Consider the following 18480-nt stretch of genomic DNA (forward strand, 5'->3'; position numbering starts at 1 on the left):
AGGGCTGAATGACAAGGACCAAAGCTTTCTAGTCCCGGCTCAACGCTGCTCCTACTGAACCATGTTCAAGAAGGTATGCAAGGTGAGGAGTTTAGGAGAAACAGATTAGGCCAGGGAAAGAATGCCTCCACATAGCAATGATTTACAAAGGGCTTAAAAATAGGAGTCATCTTGATAAAGAAGAGAGGGGGAAAGTTAAAAAGACTCTCTTACACCTTTAAGGATTATGTTTCAAAGCTGCTTCATGTGGAGTAGCTTGTTAAAGTGTGGTTTTGAGCTGGAGCGTTACTGACTAGGCATCAGAAAGTGCATCTTCATCTCCCAGCTCTGCCATATACAAGCCCTGTGACCTTGGTCAAATCCTCTCTCTGATCTTCAAAATTATCATTTGAAGCCAGGACAACAGTGCCTACTCCACAGAGCTGATCCGCGGGGACCTGCTCAGTAATGGATGTGGAGAGAGGTTATATACACCATAAAATGCTCTAAAATGGGCAACATAGCAAGTTGGTCACGAGGGAGAGTCCTGGAGTCAGACCTGGGTTCAAGCCCCTGTTCCACCAGTCACCAGGTGTGTGACTTAGACCATTCGTGTAACCTCTGTGTGCCTCAGTTTCTTCATCTATAAACGATGTGGTGGGAATCAGTATGATCATACATGTAAAGTGGCTAGCATAGTCCCTGGTACATACTAAGCATGCAACATACTGTTAGTTAGTATTACTAGTTTGAAGGTGTGGGATTTTCTCATTTAATCCTCACAATAATCTCCCAAGGTGGAATTCTTATTGGTCTCATCTTGCAGATAGGGAAACTAGAGAGAAGAATTAGGCCTAGAGAAAAGAATCGTTTACCCACGCCCCATCGCCAATTACAACATAGCAAAGCCAGAACTACATTCCAAATGCCCTGATGGTTCCACTAGATGGTAGAAGACAGAGTCAGGCAGCAGGGCAGGCAGCCGTGGGAACGTCTGTCAGTGGAGTGCAAGGACCAGACTTTGAGTAGCAAGGCACTAGACCATCTCTAAGGACCCTTCTGGCCTGATAGTCTCTTATGAGGAGGAGAGAGCGAAACCTGAGAACTAGGACAAGAACGGATGGATCCTGACCCAGCTGCTCTAGAAGTTCGGTGTGAGGGCCAGATTATTTATTTCCCATGGTCCACAGACCACGGAAGAAAAAGGAACTTTATATCCAGAGCTCGGCCAGGCTTTCAGCTTCAGGGTCAGCTCACCCAGACCCACCTCCCTCGCCCACTTCTTAACCTCACCTGCACTTCATTACCTGAAGAGACAAAACTTTCTGAGCCAATGCCCTCCCCTATGGAGAGTGGGAGGCAGACAGTGGCTTATCCCTACATAAAGGATGAATGAGGCTTAAGAGACACTCTCCCCTTCCTTTTTCTCATTCATTCATCCATTCACTCATTCAAACAACTATTTATTGACTACTGTACGTGCCTTGTACTCTGCTAGGGACTGGAGTTATAACAGAGACTAATGGTCTCTGACCTCATGGTGCTTACATTCTAGTTGGGAGCAGAATGGGATAGACCACAAATAGGTAGATAAATAAATGAATGAGATCATTTTAAAGTGTAAAAAACAATAAAAGAATAACAGAACAAAGTAATGGGGGTCTTCTTCTACTGTCCTCAAGATAAAGTCCAAGGCCATCAAAGGCCATCTCCATCTGCCCTTGTTTACCTCTCCGACCTTATGTCTTGTCACTTTTTACCTTGAACTTGAACTCTCTGTTTCAGCCACAAAGAACATGGAGTACCAAAGTTCAAAGGGCCAACCAGCCTTTGGTCAAGTGATTCCTTTTACCCCAAACACTCTTTCTCTTTTTCCCTCCCTCTTTCATGTCTCGCACCCAGTTAATTTCTCCTTCTCCTTCCCAGCTTACTAATAACTCCCACCTGGAAGCTGGCCCTTCTACCACTGATCCAGGCCGTCCTTCACTGCACGGCCACTTTCCCTGTGAGAGCGTCCATCACCCTGCACGGCCAGTTTACTGTCCTCCACTCACCAGACTGGGAGATCCTTGAGGGCTGGAATCATGTCTCGTTTGCTCTGAATGGTTGAGTCCTCAGCCGTTGGCACGGGGCCTAGCAGCCTAGCACACAGTAGGCACTTAATAAATACCTGTTGAATTCATTAACATTTAGTAAGTTCAAGAGCTCAGTAATATGAGGCAAAGGCATTGACAAGACATGGTTTTGGAGACAAAGAATGAATTGAAAGGAAGACACCAATTCCTCAGTCCTTAGCTTTCATATTCCAGCATCTTTCAGCTCCAACTCTCTATCAGAACCTCCTTAAAGCTTTCCTGAGCAGGCAGGACAGAAATTATTGGCCCCATTGAACAGCTGAGGAAGGTCACCCCCCAGACAGGTGAGTCTCCGTTAGCTGAAATTACCCAGCCAGGTGGTGCCAAAGTGTGTCTGACTAAGGTTAGGGCCTCGGAAACCTCAGGCTTAGCCTCTTCATTTGCAGGAGATGAGGATGGGGTAGTAATATGTAGACTCTGAACTAAGTGTCTAAAAGTTAAAATCATTTAAAAATCAAAATAACCATTTGAGGGTGATCATGACCACAAAAGAGGAAACAACATGATTTATTTACCCATAGTCCACCCTCACTCTGTAACCCAACCCCAACTGGAAAGACGCTTCAGACACCACCCCATTTATCCTCAGGAACTCCTTCCCTCGGGTCAGTTCATGAGAAACTGTACACTCAGAGACTGATGGGCATGAACAAAACCTCAGGATTCTAATTTCATTTCGGAGTTGGGGGAAGTGCAAGACTCAGAGAGAAGGGACGAGTGGAAGGTACAGAGTGAGACAGGATCAGGACTCCAGACTCTCAGTCCAAAACTTTCTCAAGTATACCTCACAAGCTGTCCTGACCTTCTGAGTTGGGGAAGGGGTAAGAATATGTGGACCTGATCTGGCCATTGGTTAGCTGTGGTCCTGTTGGGTGAAGAGAGGCAGGAGGGGTGATAAGCTACCCACCCCATCTGATTAGCCTACTCTAGAGTTTATTTATTTATTCCCTCTAGTACTCATTAGTTTTGTGCATTTTTAGTTGACCCACAGGAAATGGGATGTAGGTTCTTCACTGTTTAGTGACTGTTCATGAAGGTTGTTATTGCTACTTCAACACTGTACTCTCCCAGCTACCAATAACCTAGAGAGGGTAGAGGGTGGATGGAGTGAGGCTAGAAGAGATAGGTAAGACTACCTATGAAGAAATGGGGAAAAGGATACCTGTTTGGGGTTCCAGCAACATATAAGGGCATCCAAGAGAAGGAAAGGGACATTTTGACTGAAAGCTTGGTGCGACTCAGGTAGACGTCTGTATTTGCTTTGTGACCTTGGACAAATCCCTCAACCTCTCTGAGCCTCAGCTCTTAGATGAGAGGGGTGAATGAAATAGTTTCTAGGGACTCTTCCCCTTTTTATAACTCCCTCCAACTAAGAGAGCGTTGGAGGAAGTGGGAGTCTTGAATTCCATTTCAGTGTTTGCCAAAGCCTGTATTTGCCAGGCCAAATCCTGTTGAAGTTTAACTGGGAGAGCTGCAAGAAAAAAGTCAACACAGCAGGACTGAGACTGCTATCCTTAGAACCATCTGCTTGCATGGTTGGCCCTCGGTTGGCTTTTGGAACTTTGATTTCAGGAAGATTTCTACTGTTCCCAGAACTGAGAAAAGTCATTCCCTGTACCAAACTGTTTGTACAAACAACATGGTTTGTGCTGAACACCTGCTTTCCTTCTGGGAGTCTGGAATTGTGGTACATGCCAGGCCGAGAATGCCTACATGGCTAGCTCCCAATAAAAGCCCTGGGCACTGAGTCTCTAACGAACGTCGCTGGTAGACAACATTTTACATGTGTTGTCACAGTTTGTTGCTAGAGGAATTAAGCTCATCCTGTGTGACTCTACTGGGAGAGGACTCTTGGGAGTTTGTGCCTGGTTTCCTCCAAACGTTGTCCCATGCACCTTTTCCCTGTGCTGATTTTGCTTGCTTTGTATCCTTTTGCCATAATAAATCATTGCATGCTGAGTTCTGTGACTCCTCCTAGTGAACCACTGAACCTGGAGGTGATTTCGGGGACTTCAGACAGGAGCTAAGCTGAGATTTCAAAGGGACAACCACAATTGTATACCAATGTCTTAGGAATCTATAGCTTACACCAGCACGGTCCGATAGAAATATTAGCATTAGTTGTGCATGTAATTTTAAATTCTCTAGCAGTCACATTCAAAAATTAAAAACAAGGGCTGGCCCAGTGGCTCAGGCGGTTAGAGCTCCATGCTCCTAACTCTGAAGGCTGCCAGTTGGATTCCCACATGGGCCTCTGGGCTCTCAACCACAAGGTTGCCAGTTCGATTCCTCAAGTCCCACAAGGATGGTGGGCAGTGCCCCCTGCAACTAAGATTGAACTCGGCACCTAGAGCTGAGCTGCCGCTGAGCTCCTGGATGGCTCAGTTGATTGGAGCGCGTCCTCTCAACCACAAGGTTGCTGGTTTGACTCCCGCAAGGGATGGTGGGCCGCGCCCCCTGCAACTAGCAACAGCAACTGGACCTGGAGCTGAGCTGCGCCCTCCACAACTAAGACTGAAAGGACAACAACTTGAAGCTGAACGGTGCCCTCCACAACTAAGATTGAAAGGACAACAACTTGACTTGGAAAAAAGTCCTGGAAGTACACACTGTTCCCCAATAAAGTCCTGTTCCCCTCCCCAATAAAATCTTTAAAAATAAAATTAAAAACAAGTGAAATTAATTTCAAGAATATATTTCCTTTAACCCAACATATAAAAGTACTAACATTTCAACATGTAACGATATAAAAATTTATGAGATATTTTTATAGTCTCTTTTTCTCATACTATGTCTTCAAAACCCAGTGTGTATTTTATACTAATAGCACATCTCAATTTGGACTCGCCACACCAAGTTCTCACTAGTCATACCTGTCCAGTGACTAGCACGTTGACAGCACAGGCTTAAAGATGAATAGCAAGGGTTCTGGAAACAGGACAGCTGGGTCAGAATCCTGGTTCTGCCACTTACCAACTGCATGACTTTAAGCAGTTACTTAACCTCTCTAGATATTAGTTTCCTCTTCTGTAAAATGGAGATAATAATGTTAGCTACCTCACGAGGTGGCAGGGACTTTTCAAAAACTGTGGCAGTACCTGGTGCATATAGGATGTTGGGCAAATGCTGGCTGTTACTCTTATTATCCAAAATCTTGGCCCTTCAGGTCAACTTGTCCAACTCCTCATTCTATAGATGAGGAAACTGAGGCTCAAAAGGCAAAGACTTGGTTTCAAAAGCAAAGACTCTAGCCATCTCTCCTCTTCATAGACTCACTGTCTGCAGGCTGGCTATGAGGGTAGATATGCCAATTATTCAGAAAACCAGCAGCTGGCCCCACCTGGGTTCTGCAATCCCTTCTTGATTGCAAAACAGGGCCACTATCTGCAGTTGGCACTGAATTCATGGGGGCTGGGCTTCCCTTCGGCAGCCTCCATCCAGACCTATTAGTTGGGCTGGCTGACCCCATCACTGAGTCCAGCACTTACTAAGCAATGATAGGGGTGGCTTCCATTGTATTGGCTTTTTATAGCCTTTATTGTTTATTAACACATGTTCTATTTTCCTTGACGACACAGAGCATCAGCACTTTTTTTCAAACCTCCTTCTAGGTCATCCGTAGTCTCCATTCACACTCCAAGACATATTTTGGGTAGGCAGTAAGATGTCTCAAAAAACAAAAAACAAGAGGGTGCACACTTGCCTGGGATTCAGTAGAGACTTTCTCAGATTGGAAGCAAAACTGGCTTGTGATTTGTCTACAGAGTCTGTTTCCACCCTTCCCTTCCCAAACCCAATGCAAATCATCTACCCTTATTTGACAAGCTCATTCAACATGACTCACATGTCTCAAATCTTACTAGCAACTGGAATCAGACCAGTTTTGTGGGCTCAACCTTGTTAGCATGTGCGGACCTGAGCCTTGCTTATTCTATAGGCCAGTGTTTTGACATTCACTTATTTCATAGCTATTACTATGTTTTAAGCCCTGGGCAAAGCGCCGGGAATGAAGCCTTTGTGGACCTTATAGTTTAGTGTAGAAGGTAAACAAACGAGAAATGACAATAAGGTACAACAAAGGGTTGACGTAGAAAGTGTCAACTGCTCTAGGAACTATAATAAGGGGACTGTATAAAGGGACCCGAACAAAACTCTTTTCTGAAGAAGTGACATTGAAGCTGAGAACTGAAAAATGGTAGGAGAGAACCCGTTAAAGCAAGAACATGGAGCGCCCCAGGCACAGGAACAGCATAGACAAAACCTGGAGGTGAGGGAGAATGGCATGTTGGAAGAACCGAATAAAGTCCAGCGCAGCTGGGATCGAGAGAAGAGGAGTGCAGCAAACGACGAGGAAGCAGCTGGATTTTGAGGACATTGCCTGAAGCACTAAGGAATTTGGACTTCAACCTGAGGGCAAGAGGAAACGCTGTGGTGGAGAATAACATCTTTCAAAACATAGGCTTCCTAGGAACAAATCAACCAAAATGTGCTTTAAAAAAAGCTGTTGGTGAGAAGATTGGGCAGTACTGTTTTCCTTCTTGTCTTCATGCTCTTTGTACAAAGGCTCAGGCTTCCTCAATGCCAGGCCATGCTCCCCCCACCCCCACCCCCCTTTCCAAGAAATCAGTGCTCCTGAGTTTGGTGTGGCACTGGCCTTCCTCTGACCCTTGGAACTGTAGAGCCACAGAGATCACTGGTGAGAGATTGTCAAAGACCCTTGTTTAACAGATGGTCCAGCTAAGGCCCAGAGAAGGAAGTAACTAGTCTGTCGCCCCATAGTAGGCCTCAGGCCTCTAACGTCTTCTTGTTTCCCCCAAAGAAACCGAACAAGCAAGATTGGGACCAGGGTAAGGCCAGTCAGGCACACAGCATGCAAACTTTAAGGCACTCACTCTCAGATGCCAGCTGTGCTCACTTGCCTCATCCCAGACCTGGCTGTGCTGCATATGCCTTGAGGGCAGAGATGGTAAATTCCAGAAAACTCTTTGACATCTCTTATGGTGTTAATATGATGCTGGGCACACATCTTGAGGGTCACTAGATGCCTACTGACACTGATGAACAATGGATTTCTGACAAACTGATAAGTATACAGATGTTTGTATCCTTGGGTGTACATGATCTTCAAAAGACAACAGAGCAAAATGAAAAGGGCCTGAGATTGGAGTCTAGAGACCTGGATTTTGGACTCCTCTCTGCCACCTACTTGCTATGGGAACTTAAGTAAATTGTTCTCCATCTCTAGATTTCAGTGAAATGAGGTGGTGGAATAAATTACATTTATTGAGCATATACTTTGTGTCGGCTACTGTTCAAATGTTTCTGCCCTTTAACTCATTTAAAGACTTCGTGTCCTTCAAGCTTCCCTTCACTTCAACAGGCTGTGGTTTGAGGTAAGGAGGCTTCGCACAGAATGTGGAACTTGAGATAGACCTTCCAAATTCCCACAAGCACAGTAATATCTTAAATCATAATAAAGGCATGGTATCTCAAGGTACTTCTCCGTCAGAAGATGGAGAATCCCCTGCTTCAGAATCACCTTTGGAACATGTCTGAGGGCAATTCTCAGCTTCTGCCCCTGAGATTCGAATGCAGTGATTCTGAAGCGGGGCCTTGGAATCTGGATTAAAACCTTCCCAGGTAGACAGATATGGGAAGCACTAATCTCGACTCCTTCCTCTATCTGCAGATAGAATCATCCCAGACAACCCAGACCTAGAGCTGTCTGGCCGGTTCATCAGTATCTCCCAGCAGAGAAATGAATTCATCGATGGATTAATGCAGCAAATATCAAGCACCAGTTGTGTTCTAGGCCCTGTGCCAGGTGGTGAGTATGGTCCCTACTCTCAAGGGACTCTTGGTTTGTCACTTATTTTAGAAGCAAATCATCTAGCCAGAACCAGCAGGACCTAAGAGATCGTCGACCAATCCCATTACACAGTTGGGGAAACTGAGACCCAGAGAGGGAAAGCAACACGTTCAAGACTACACAGGGAGCAAATATATTTCCTGCTCCCAAACCAGCTGAGGTATTCTTCCCAGGAGGGGGCTGCATTCAAAATCCTAGGGCACCCACTCTGCTTCTTAAGCACTAAATTTACAGAGCAATGTTTCTGAAAGCCTAACTTCAGATCTTGCTGACATTTTAAATCCTCAACCTTTCTTCAACTGGCATGGAGGCAGGAGAGAAGAGGGAACACCATGGGGTATTTGAAAGCCTAGGAGTGAGAAATGCTTCCCAGAATTAAGCCTACCATCAGTTCTTCCGTGTTATCTAAAGCCCTTTTCCTGGCTGTGCTGGAGGACATCGGGCCTGCCTCCTGCTGCACTTTAAAACCAAAAGAAGAGGGGGCCTCTCTCAGGTTCACAAGGACCTGGCTCCCACCTCTCTGCCCAGACTTGCTAACGTCACTGTCGCCCGGGACCTGGGGAGGAGGGAGAAGAGGAGAGTAAGTCGTGCCCGCCCCTGAAATGCGAGCGGCGCTGCGATTGGCTACAAGGACTCCGGGCCAGCCACGGATTGGTCATCGCTGAGGGCTTCAAAGGTGCCTGAGCATCGGACACCTCAGACCGACGGTGGCCCGGGATCAGAGAGCGTCTTAGGCGAGCCCGAAACGCGCCCCCAGCCCACCATGGCCCGGCTGCTCCGGGCATCCTGCCTTCTCTCCCTGCTCCTGGCTGGCTTCGTCCCGCCCAGCCGGGGGCAGGAGAAGTCGAAGGTGAGTGAGCCTCTGGGGTGCGGGTCAGGGTGGGGGGGGTCGGGGAACGAACAGAGCCCCCAGGCGTCCATCTTCCTGGGAGGCACCCCTCTTCCCGGGTTCCCCTCCAGAAGGGCAACACCTTGGTGGGAGGGACGCCCTTAACTCCGGTTGCCTCCCCACTGCGCCTGGACCCCCACCCCCAGAGCTTCAGTCTCCGAGCAGTTCCACCTATTGGAGACCTGAGAGCCCCGGGTGGGAGGAAGGTCCCTCTCCTGGAGTTCGAGATTCTCCCCCACGGCTAGCTCAGGGTTGCCTTGCTACCTCTGTGTCACTTCTGGACCTGAGCTACTCCGTTCCAGTGAGGCCTGAAGGGGGTGCAGTCACAGAGAAAGGCCTAGAGAGAGACTTGGCATCTGGTTGGCTGACGAGGTTCCTTGGGAGACTGACAGCCAAGGAGGAAGGAAAGAACGCAGCTGGGTGGTACCCATTTTGAAGAATTGCGTTGGGGGCTCTTCTAGCCCAAGAGTACACCCAAGTAGAAATGCACTTGGATTTGGGGCATTGGTAGAAGATGCAGAGATCGGTGCCAGAAAAAGCTCCAGACTGGTAATGCACAACACCCAGGTCCCTGAGTAGACCGCTGCTCCTTTCTGGTCCTGTTTCTCCATCTGTAGGTATGGGGGCGGTGGGCAGCGGTGAAATGAAGCTGATGACTTCAGAGGGGATGTTTGGAGAAGCTGCAACGTCCACACACTGTTCTCTGAAAGGCTTCCTGTGCTGGGGCAGCCTCCCAACCCATCACCCATTGCGCATAATGTCCTGAGCACACCTGGTCGTTGGAGCAGGCTGGGGACTGCCAGCTCAGCATAAGAGGCAGCATTCTCCTGAGCCTCCGTCTATGGCCAGCAGGGTGTGTGACCCTTAGCTAGAGGGGCATGCTGAGGCCAGCAGTGACCCAGCATGCCTATCTCTATGGATTCTATACACCAGTGTGGGCCCTGGAGATTGCTCCTCTTCGTTTCCTCCTAGGGAGGCAGAAGCCAGGCATAGGGATGGACCCAAAGAGAGAGATTTCTGTCTCCAATCGCCCAACACAGACACACGCACGCTCGCATGCACACGCACACGCACACATACACATAAGCTCAAACAGAGCTTCTGTGTTTCTAAAATTTTCTGGGTCTTTATTCTAAGATCTTAAGAGTCCATGATTCTGTTTCCAAAGTTCTGTCTACTGCTCAGGAAGCCCCTTCCAAGCACAGGGTTCCTTCTGTCTGATTCAATCCCCTGTCCTGTCCTTAGCCTAAGTCCCATTTGGTGTGTTCCTTCTCGGAGTTGTCAGCCTAGAGACTAGATGGCTATGAAGCCCCTTCCTCCCAGCCTCCTCCTTTTGATCCAGCCTTGTTCATAATCCCCAACTCAAAAGGCATTTTCCAGGGCAGGGATGGGGCTGACCTCAAGACTGAGGGTGTGGGGTGGAGAGGGTGTGGGGTGGAGGTGGTGTGGGCAAGCCCCACCATGGAGTCCGCCCTATACCCTCATTTTGGGGAGAACAAGAGAAGGGAGGGTCGGGCCTTGCCTCATGCAGGCCAGAGGGAAGAACATGGACCCCCATGAATAACTCATCACACTGTGTTCTCTGCAGAACTCTGGGGAGAAACAGATGGATTCAGAGAGAACAGGATGGGTACAATCTCATCAAGTCTTAGGGTGAGGTGTGATCATATCAGACGCAACCAGCTACGACTTGCTAGCTAATGAGAGTCTGGGTGGGCATGGCCATGTCTCCTCCCAGATCCTTAGAGTTGAATGTCTAGCCCTGGATTCTAGGACTCAGCGACTTACCATACTCCCACTCCAGAGCCAAGGGGAGGGGTGGGGGCAATGGAGAATGGGATGGGGATAAGATGGCAGCCCCAGAGGGATGTTTGCCTCCTTCCAATTCAAAGGGACAGGCTACAGAACAAAGGGAATCCTCCTTTCCTTGCCATGTCCCCTCTCCAGTCCAGCTTAAGGTTGCCAAGGCTCCCTGTCCTTGCTCTATAAAAGGACTTTGCAGAACCTGCGGAGAGTAACAACTGCTGACGTGCACAGGATCCTAGTAACCGCTGGTTTCTAGGTGACTAAACCAGGCGGAGAAATCATGGAATCACAGGCTGACAGAGCTGAAGGGCGCTTAGGCCAGCACTGAATCTGACCGCATCTCACAATGGAGGAGCCAGGAAAGGAGTGGTCAGAGTCAGAGGCCCAGCCAGGCCCAGAACTCAGATCTCCTGCCCCCAGTCTAGTTTTCTTTTCACAGCATCACACTGATGGGAGTAGGAAGATGGGAGAGGAGAGAGACACAAGACCAGTAGCCCAAGCCAGCCAGCCAGGGTCCTGGCTGAGTCTCTACCCTCCTCCAACTCTTGAGCCATCAGAGCTCTCCTGTCTGGTCCAACTGTGTGAGGATTGAGGCACTCTCACAGCCTACCCCTCCATTTCCTTTGGCCTCCCCTGTTTCAGGTGCAGGGCTCTGGGATTCCATAGGCCCAGAGGAAGGAAAGGGGCTCAAGGAAGAACTGGGCTGCAGTGCCCGGAGGTGGGGGGGTGCAGGCCTTGGCTTCCCCCACCCTGGGCCACTCTCTGATCCCCATTGGTCTGAACCCACTGCACTCACCTGGAAGCTCTGTCACTTGTCCCTCCTCCGGGAGACGTCTTCTTCAGATGGGGGTGGGGGGTGGTCTTCTTCAGATTGGCGGGGGAACCTCAAAGCCCTCTTCACAACAATGAGGCAACTACAGGGCCCTTTACCCTAGATGCAGGCAGAAAAATCGCTATCCCTTGATGTGGTGATTTCTTTCCAAGAGCCTTTCAAGACAGTGTGATCTGCCGATGGGGTCTCACAGCCATTTTGGAGGCAGTTTGTATTACCCTCACTCCGAGAGTGAAAGTGACTTGCCTAGGGCTACAGAGCCAGCAAACATTTAAAACCTAATGAGAGGAGCTACCCCTTGCCCCACCCCCACCCGGAAACAGTACCCAGAAGCTGATACTTCTGATGTTTACAAGCTTTCGTTATTTGGACAACCTCTTGGCTCTTTCTCTATTTCCCAGAATTTGGTTTTGATTGGGGGGGCAGGGCAGGGAGGCCTTGCCTTCTGGCTGCTAGACCTCTGTGGCCAGCTGGGCTGTGTTTGTTGTGCCCTAGTTGTTTGTACTTTGAGGTAGAAGTGAGCCCATCTGGGACCAAGGAGGCTCAGGGGCTGGAGGAGTATTGAGTGGAGGTCTAAGGTCTGCTCCCAGCACCCACCAAACGTCACGGGGCATGGAATATTAGACTAATGTAAAGCAGGGAATGTGCACCAAAGCCAAGAGAGCTCGCAGCTGTCAGGGAACGGAGGGACCCAGCCTCACCTGGCTCAGCAGGCCTGTGGCATCTTCAAGACAGAGGCAGCTTTTCTACACCCTCCTGGGACCACACCCTGCCAGCCCAGACGGCTTCCTTCACCAGTTGGGCCGAGGTGCTTCACTTCAACAGCGAGTCTTCCAGGATTGGTGGGAAGAGAGGGAGTGGATTTGCCTCTCTAACTCCTATCACCTTCTCCATCTCTCCCGGGCTATAATAGTTTGCACTCGATTTCTTTATTGCCTTTCCACCTCTCATGTGATGTCAGGGCCAGAAAGCAGCTTAGAGGTTACCTGAAACAACGGTGCCAAGCTCTTTCCTTTCCCATCACCACCGGCCCACCTGCTGATTGTGCTACTGATATCATGACACCCTTTCAAGAGTAGACCCAGATTTTGTGTCGTCTGGGCCAAGGGTGAGGGAGAGGCAGAGTGGCGTCAAATGCAATCTAATGCTTGTGAATAACCCCATTCCTTCCTCTCCCACTGAGAAGATGCTCTCACGCCATCATGGGTGAGAACAGCTGGTCCAGTTCAAGGCTCTCATTTTATAAAGGAAACAGTTCCAGAGAAGACAAAGGTCCACCCAGGACCATCCAAGGAGATCGTGGCAGAGCTGGATGTGGACTCCACGACCCTTGGACGCTGTACCTCCTTGTCCTGGAGGTTGACTTTGGAGCAGCAGCTGGCCAGAGGAAGGCACAATGGTCATCGTCACAAGTGCTCACTCCCAGGGAACAGCTCATATGTTTCAGGCGCTGTGCTTTACCCTTCCCACCTTATTTCATCCTCATGGCAGGCCTTTCCCCATTCCTGGCTCCTATTCCTCTGTGCCTATAACAGCCTCAGCTTTCCAGGCCTCTGGGTTTGGAACGTCTGCATCTCACCGCTGGCCATACTGCCGCTGCCTTCTTTCGGCTCAGCTCTTCCTTCAACGTGCTCCAGTTCAGGCCCTCACCGTCACGTGCCTAGATTATTGCACCAGCCACCCAACCAGTCTCCATGAGCCCATCTAGTCAGGCCACCACGCCTATCAGGGTAGTGCCCCTCAGAGCCTGGGACGCCAATGTTTATAAATTGACATGTGACATTAAGTAATGATCCCAGTAATGCTGCAGGTCTCCATAGCACTCACCAGCATATGCAGTGCTTTCATTATCATTGTCTTGCACAAGGAATTAGGAAACCTTGGTTCTAGTCCAGTTCCAATGCTTAGAGTGGTCTTGAAAGACTTCAAGATAATCTTTTGTTATCTTGAAAATGGAGATATCTAAGTTCCTTTCCAGCTTTAACGGCTCCCATGCTGGTCTTTTGTTCTAGACGGACTGCTATGCTGGCGTGAGTGGCACCATCTATGACTACGGAGCCCTCACCCTCAACGGGGAGGAGTACATCCCCTTCAAGCAGTATGCTGGCAAATACGTCCTGTTTGTCAACGTCGCCAGCTACTGAGGCCTGACAAGCCAGTACATTGGTAAGAGCCCGCCCCTTCTCCCTGCTTTATTTGGGGCTGTTTCTGCCAGTTGGGCATATTTCAGTCATAAGTACTTTTCTGGTGTAAGGGGGCATGAGATTCCAAACCGTGTATCTCAATTCTGTGTTCATGGTTTTGTGAGGATCGTTAGCTAAGCATGAGGTCCGATGGCCTTTGAACATGTTTCGGAAGATTCTGTTATCTTTCTTTATCCCTGGGCACCTCAACTGCCCGAAAAGCAGAGGGATGGAGGAGGTTGGGTTGTGCCTGAAGTATCCTTTCACCGGAGTAAGGGATGGCAGCTTTATCTTGCTGAGAATTTCTCATCTGCCCTCAGTCGCATCTGCCTTAGCGCTGCTCTTGGCCCTTATGTGGAAAGCAGGCAATGAGCCCGAGGCCATTTCAGCTAGGTTTCTTGATCCCTGGTATCCTCCCTCCTTTCTTCTTAGTTGACACAGAATGAAGAGGGACCAAGCAGACCAAAGGCAGATGGCAGCACCCACAGGAAACTGCTCTGGGGCTGAGCAGTCTGGTGGGAGGGGCTAGGAGGTGAGAGCAGTCTGACCCTGAATGTTCTGCCTGGCAATCAGGCGGATTCCTGAAAGTGGAACGACAGAGGGCTAGATGGCCGTCGGCAGGGGCTGCTGTCTAGAATGCTGCTGTCAATCCCTTGGAATAGAGCAGTGTGTTTGTGCAAGAGACTGGTTGGGTGCTGGCCTTGTACAGGCCAGGAGACACTGAGGGAGCTGGGCCAGGGCCTTCCTCGGATCCCTGAATTCCCAGAGTCTAGGAGGGTTGTGAGCCCCCTACCCCCAGGGAAGTCCTCTGCTTTCTCCCAGCAATGGATGGTTCTTGCTCCAGGAAACTCAATCCTCCGAGTCCTGAAGGAGCCCTGCCTTGGCGGTGGGTGGGTGACAGACTACTGATTTGAGAAAGGGTATTACTTTCTTTCCCCCAAAACCTCCAAACTACCCAGCTTAGAGTCAGGAGGACGGGACTTGAATTTCAACATTGACACATTCGCTGAGTAGTCTTGGGCAAGAGCCTACTGTCAGGCCCCAGTGATTTCAGCGGTATGGATGCGGCGGGGCTCCTCACCAGGTCACCCCCCTCTGCTCTCTCTCCCTGGCCCAGAACTGAATGCACTACAGGAAGAGCTTGAACCATTCGGCCTGGTCATTCTGGGCTTCCCCTGCAACCAATTCGGAAAACAGGAGCCAGGAGAGAACTCGGAGATCCTACCTACCCTCAAGTGAGTGCTCCCTCAGCGTCCTGAGGAAGCGCCTCCATCCAGCACGCCCACCCTGTGCCCCGCCTCAGGCTCCAGGTCTCTCTTGCATTGACCCCTACTCATAATGGATTTATCAGCCACCAAAACGACTCTCCCATTCCAGGAACCCCCATTTAGTGAAAGGAGGGGAAGACGGGATAAAAAAAGGGAGAGCGACAGGGATGACTGGTTGTGAGGGTGATGTGGGGGAAGGGCAGGGGTGACTGAGAAAGTACCAAACTGGGAAAAGAAGACGGCAGACCCACATTATGCTGAGCCATTCAATATTCATTGGCTCCCACTGCCCACTATGGAGTAAGATCCGGATTCCTAATACCCCCGCCCCTGCTGTCCTTTCCTCTCATTTCTGAGCCCTGTGCCCAACCATCTCCTTGAGACCCACATAAGAACATTCCTCTAGGTATGTCCGACCAGGTGGAGGCTTCGTCCCCAATTTCCAACTCTTTGAGAAAGGAGATGTGAACGGAGAGAAAGAGCAGAAGTTCTACACGTTCCTGAAGGTGAGTGCATGGCCACCTCTGCAGGAGCCCCTCTGCCCACTGCTGCTGGCTGCGGACTGGGCTCCACCTGCTCCAGACCCCAGCTCACATAGAGACAAGGCCCGTGCCGCCCTGCCATGCTCCTGGGCTCTTGGTATCTATAGTTCCAACTGGCGGGCTTTGCACACCCTAGGATCTCATCAGCCTGTTTTACAAATAAGGCCCAGCCAGGGCCCCAGAAGGAAGAAACGAAGGGTTTCATAATCGGCTAGAGCTAAAGATGGTTCTGGGATTCGGTCTTCGAGCTCCCAAACTGACACTTCCTCAGTGCCAGGCTGTCCTACCCCGAGGAAGGCTAGGAGGAAGAGTGGGAGAGACCCCAACCAGGGTTAACGTTACTCTCACCCCTGTTCCAGAACTCCTGTCCTCCCACCACAGAGCTCCTGGGCTCACCGAGCCGCCTCTTCTGGGATCCCATGAAGATCCATGACATCCGCTGGAACTTTGAGAAGTTCCTGGTGGGGCCAGACGGTGTACCCATCATGCGCTGGTACCACCGGACCACGGTCAGCAGCGTCAAGATGGACATCCTGTCCTACATGAAGCAGCAGGCAGCCCTGGGAGTCACGCGGAAGTAACTGAGGCCTGCCCCCGCCCCCCGCCATGTCCATCACACAGGGCTGCGGAGGGACTGTTCAGGAAGGAACCCACTTCTCCAGCCACACCACACTCCCACCACACACCCTCCCTATTACACAAGGTCCCAGCCTGACACAAACGTGTGCCTAGTTGTGTGGGGAATGCACGTGCGTGTGCAGCCACGTGTCTCCCTGTAGGAGTGTGCACCAATACGTGTGCCCACAGCTTTGTACCGTGGAGAGTACTAGAGAATAATACCCCTTGCTCTCCAGTTCTCTGCTCCAAGGACAACAATTCACTTTCAGCTGAGCCCAAAGAGAAAACCAGCGCTAGACCCAGCTCTTCTGCTCCACCTAGACCTCAGCTTTGGGGTCAGCATCTGCCACTGCCTCCAAATTCCACCACTGAAGTGCCCAGAAGTTTCTGGGTCTGCCATACTGCCCGACCTCTCTCCTCTCCATCATACAGCTCTTTCCTTCCTGAAGGGCCCTCCCAGCCCCCTTCCCCACCCCACAATGCTCCCTGAGCAGCCAGGGCAGATGTGAGAGCAAGGGCCACGTTCCCCATGTCAGGGGTGGCTTCTCTATGAAGGAGGGGCCCAAAGCCCTTGTGGGCGGACCTCCCCTGAGCCTGTCGGAAGGGCCAGCCCTTAGTGCATTCAGGCTGAGGCCCCCGGGCAGGGATGCCACCCCCAGTACTTCGGAGAATGTGCCCTCACTGCTCACCCTGGCCCATTGGCGTTAGACTCACCCCTGTCTGCCCAGTAAAGGCCTTTCTGCAGCAGCTGAGTCTACTCTGGTGCTTCCTCAATGCGGCCACCACAGCTGGGGGTGGGTGGGGGGCTTGGGGAATGAGAAAAGAAATGAAGGGAGTCCTTTAGGCCCCTGCTTTTTGGTTTCTACCTAGGCCCACTATGCTTCTCACTCAGCATCTGGAGTTTATAAAACTAGTTCACATCTACTCTCATTCCCTCCCACAATTCTCCAAGGTGGCTAGGGCTGAGGTGAGGTGTTCCATTCGACAGGTGAAGAAACTGAGGCTCACAGAAAGGCCAGGCCTTGCCTAATGTCTCCTGACGAGTAAGGTGTAAGATTGGAATTTGGACCCAGGTCACCTGATTCCCAGCGCAGGCTCCTTCCACTGTCCCTGGACACCCCACTGTCATGAAGCTCTGACCAGGGCCCCAGGGTGTATCAGCCAAGAGTAATGGCGATGCTCTCAGGAGACTGGGGGGAACAGGGCAGAGAGGGCAGGGATGAGGAAAACAGTACTCTGACTAGGAGGGGAACATTAGCCGAGACATAAAAGAACACCGTTACAGAAACTTTCACTTGGATTTATGTCCAAGATTTCATGCAAAGAGCTGCCCAGGGACGGACAGCCGCCCCAATCTGGGCCTCCAGCACCACAAGCCTCCAGTGGTGAGGCCTAAAGCCTGACTGCCTCCGGCTGGGCCCGTTCGTGGATGCGGCTGGCGTGGCCGTTTGCCCAGGCTGTGGTGGTGGTAGCAAGGCTGCCGTGGGCAGAGCTGGAGGGCCCCACGGTAGAACATCCTGTCCTTCCCTTCTGCTCCTGGAGGCACACCCATTCTTCCCCCGCCTCCTCTCGGAGGGGAAGGGATGGGCATGAGGCAGGTCCTGCTACTACAGAGCTTGAAGCAAACTTAAACATACATATGAATTGAACGTGGTCCCCAGAGGGACTGGAACCACTTCTGGGGAAGTGTCAAGAGAAAGGGGTCTCAACTGCATCCCACTCTTGAGTGACGTCCCCCGGTGGATTCCACAAAGGATGGCAGGTCAAAGCAGGATGCGGCCTCTCCACTAGGTGGCAGGATAGTGACTTTTTCCTGGTCACTCCAAAGATGGGGCTCGATGGAAACCTGGGTGGAGCCTCCCATCTGTAAACAGTTCAGGTTGGGGCCAGTGCACAAACCGGTCACCCATCTCAGCTTCCTGTCTGGCTGACGCTCTGGCCACACAGAGCACATGGCCTCTACTTTTTCAATAATCTGAGGTCAGCGGGCTCAGCAAGACGAAGGTGGAGCCAAGTGATGCAATCTGGTCTCACTGAGGCCCCTCGCGGTCGTTTTTTGTGGAGTCTAAAGAAACAAAAATTTTGAGGACTTAAAGATGATGGGGTATGGTAGGTTTCAAAGTCCTGTGGAACCCAACCCAGTAACAGTGAAACTAACAGTAAGAGTTATTGCGTGTTACTGATGCCAGGCCCTGGCTAAGTGCATTTAGAACTTAGATGTAGGGAGCTGAAGCATAGAGAAGTTGTAAGAAACCTGCCCAAAGTCCCTGATCTAGGAAGTGTCGGAGCCTAGTCAGTCTGGCTCAAGATCCCAAAAGTGGTGTAGTTCTGGAAGTGGGGACAGCCCTGCCCTTTGGCC

General features: G+C 50.6%; 2 protein-coding genes across 5 annotated transcripts in view; one reads left to right on the forward strand and one right to left on the reverse strand.

Moving 5' to 3' along the window:
• The first annotated feature begins 8474 nt into the window (after positions 1–8474).
• Positions 8475–17407, forward strand: GPX3 (glutathione peroxidase 3). 2 transcript variants are annotated; one of them, XR_013992386.1, is made up of 6 exons: positions 8475–8833; positions 13523–13676; positions 14811–14928; positions 15368–15467; positions 15863–16652; positions 16781–16867. XR_013992386.1 is itself a non-coding variant. In XM_081035492.1 (5 exons), exons 1-5 carry the CDS (start codon positions 8747–8749, stop codon positions 16082–16084), a joined length of 681 nt encoding a protein of 226 aa, XP_080891618.1. In that variant the 5' UTR covers positions 8475–8746; the 3' UTR covers positions 16085–17407. The 2 variants fall into 2 exon arrangements, 1 of the variants encoding a protein (XP_080891618.1); XM_081035492.1 differs by having other exon boundaries at positions 15863–17407.
• TNIP1 (TNFAIP3 interacting protein 1) overlaps positions 17406–18480 on the reverse strand; it is a 49268-nt gene continuing 48193 nt past the window's right edge. For all 3 annotated transcript variants that reach the window (XM_081035489.1, XM_081035488.1, XM_081035490.1), the window contains exon 18: positions 17406–18186. In XM_081035489.1, coding sequence (XP_080891615.1) covers positions 18152–18186 — 35 coding nt within the window. In that variant the 3' untranslated portion in view covers positions 17406–18151. The remainder of the gene's footprint in view (positions 18187–18480) is intronic.

The sequence above is a fragment of the Rhinolophus hipposideros genome (assembly GCF_964194185.1).
Source record: "Rhinolophus hipposideros genome assembly, chromosome: 23".
In the NCBI taxonomy this organism is placed as follows: domain Eukaryota; kingdom Metazoa; phylum Chordata; class Mammalia; order Chiroptera; family Rhinolophidae; genus Rhinolophus; species Rhinolophus hipposideros.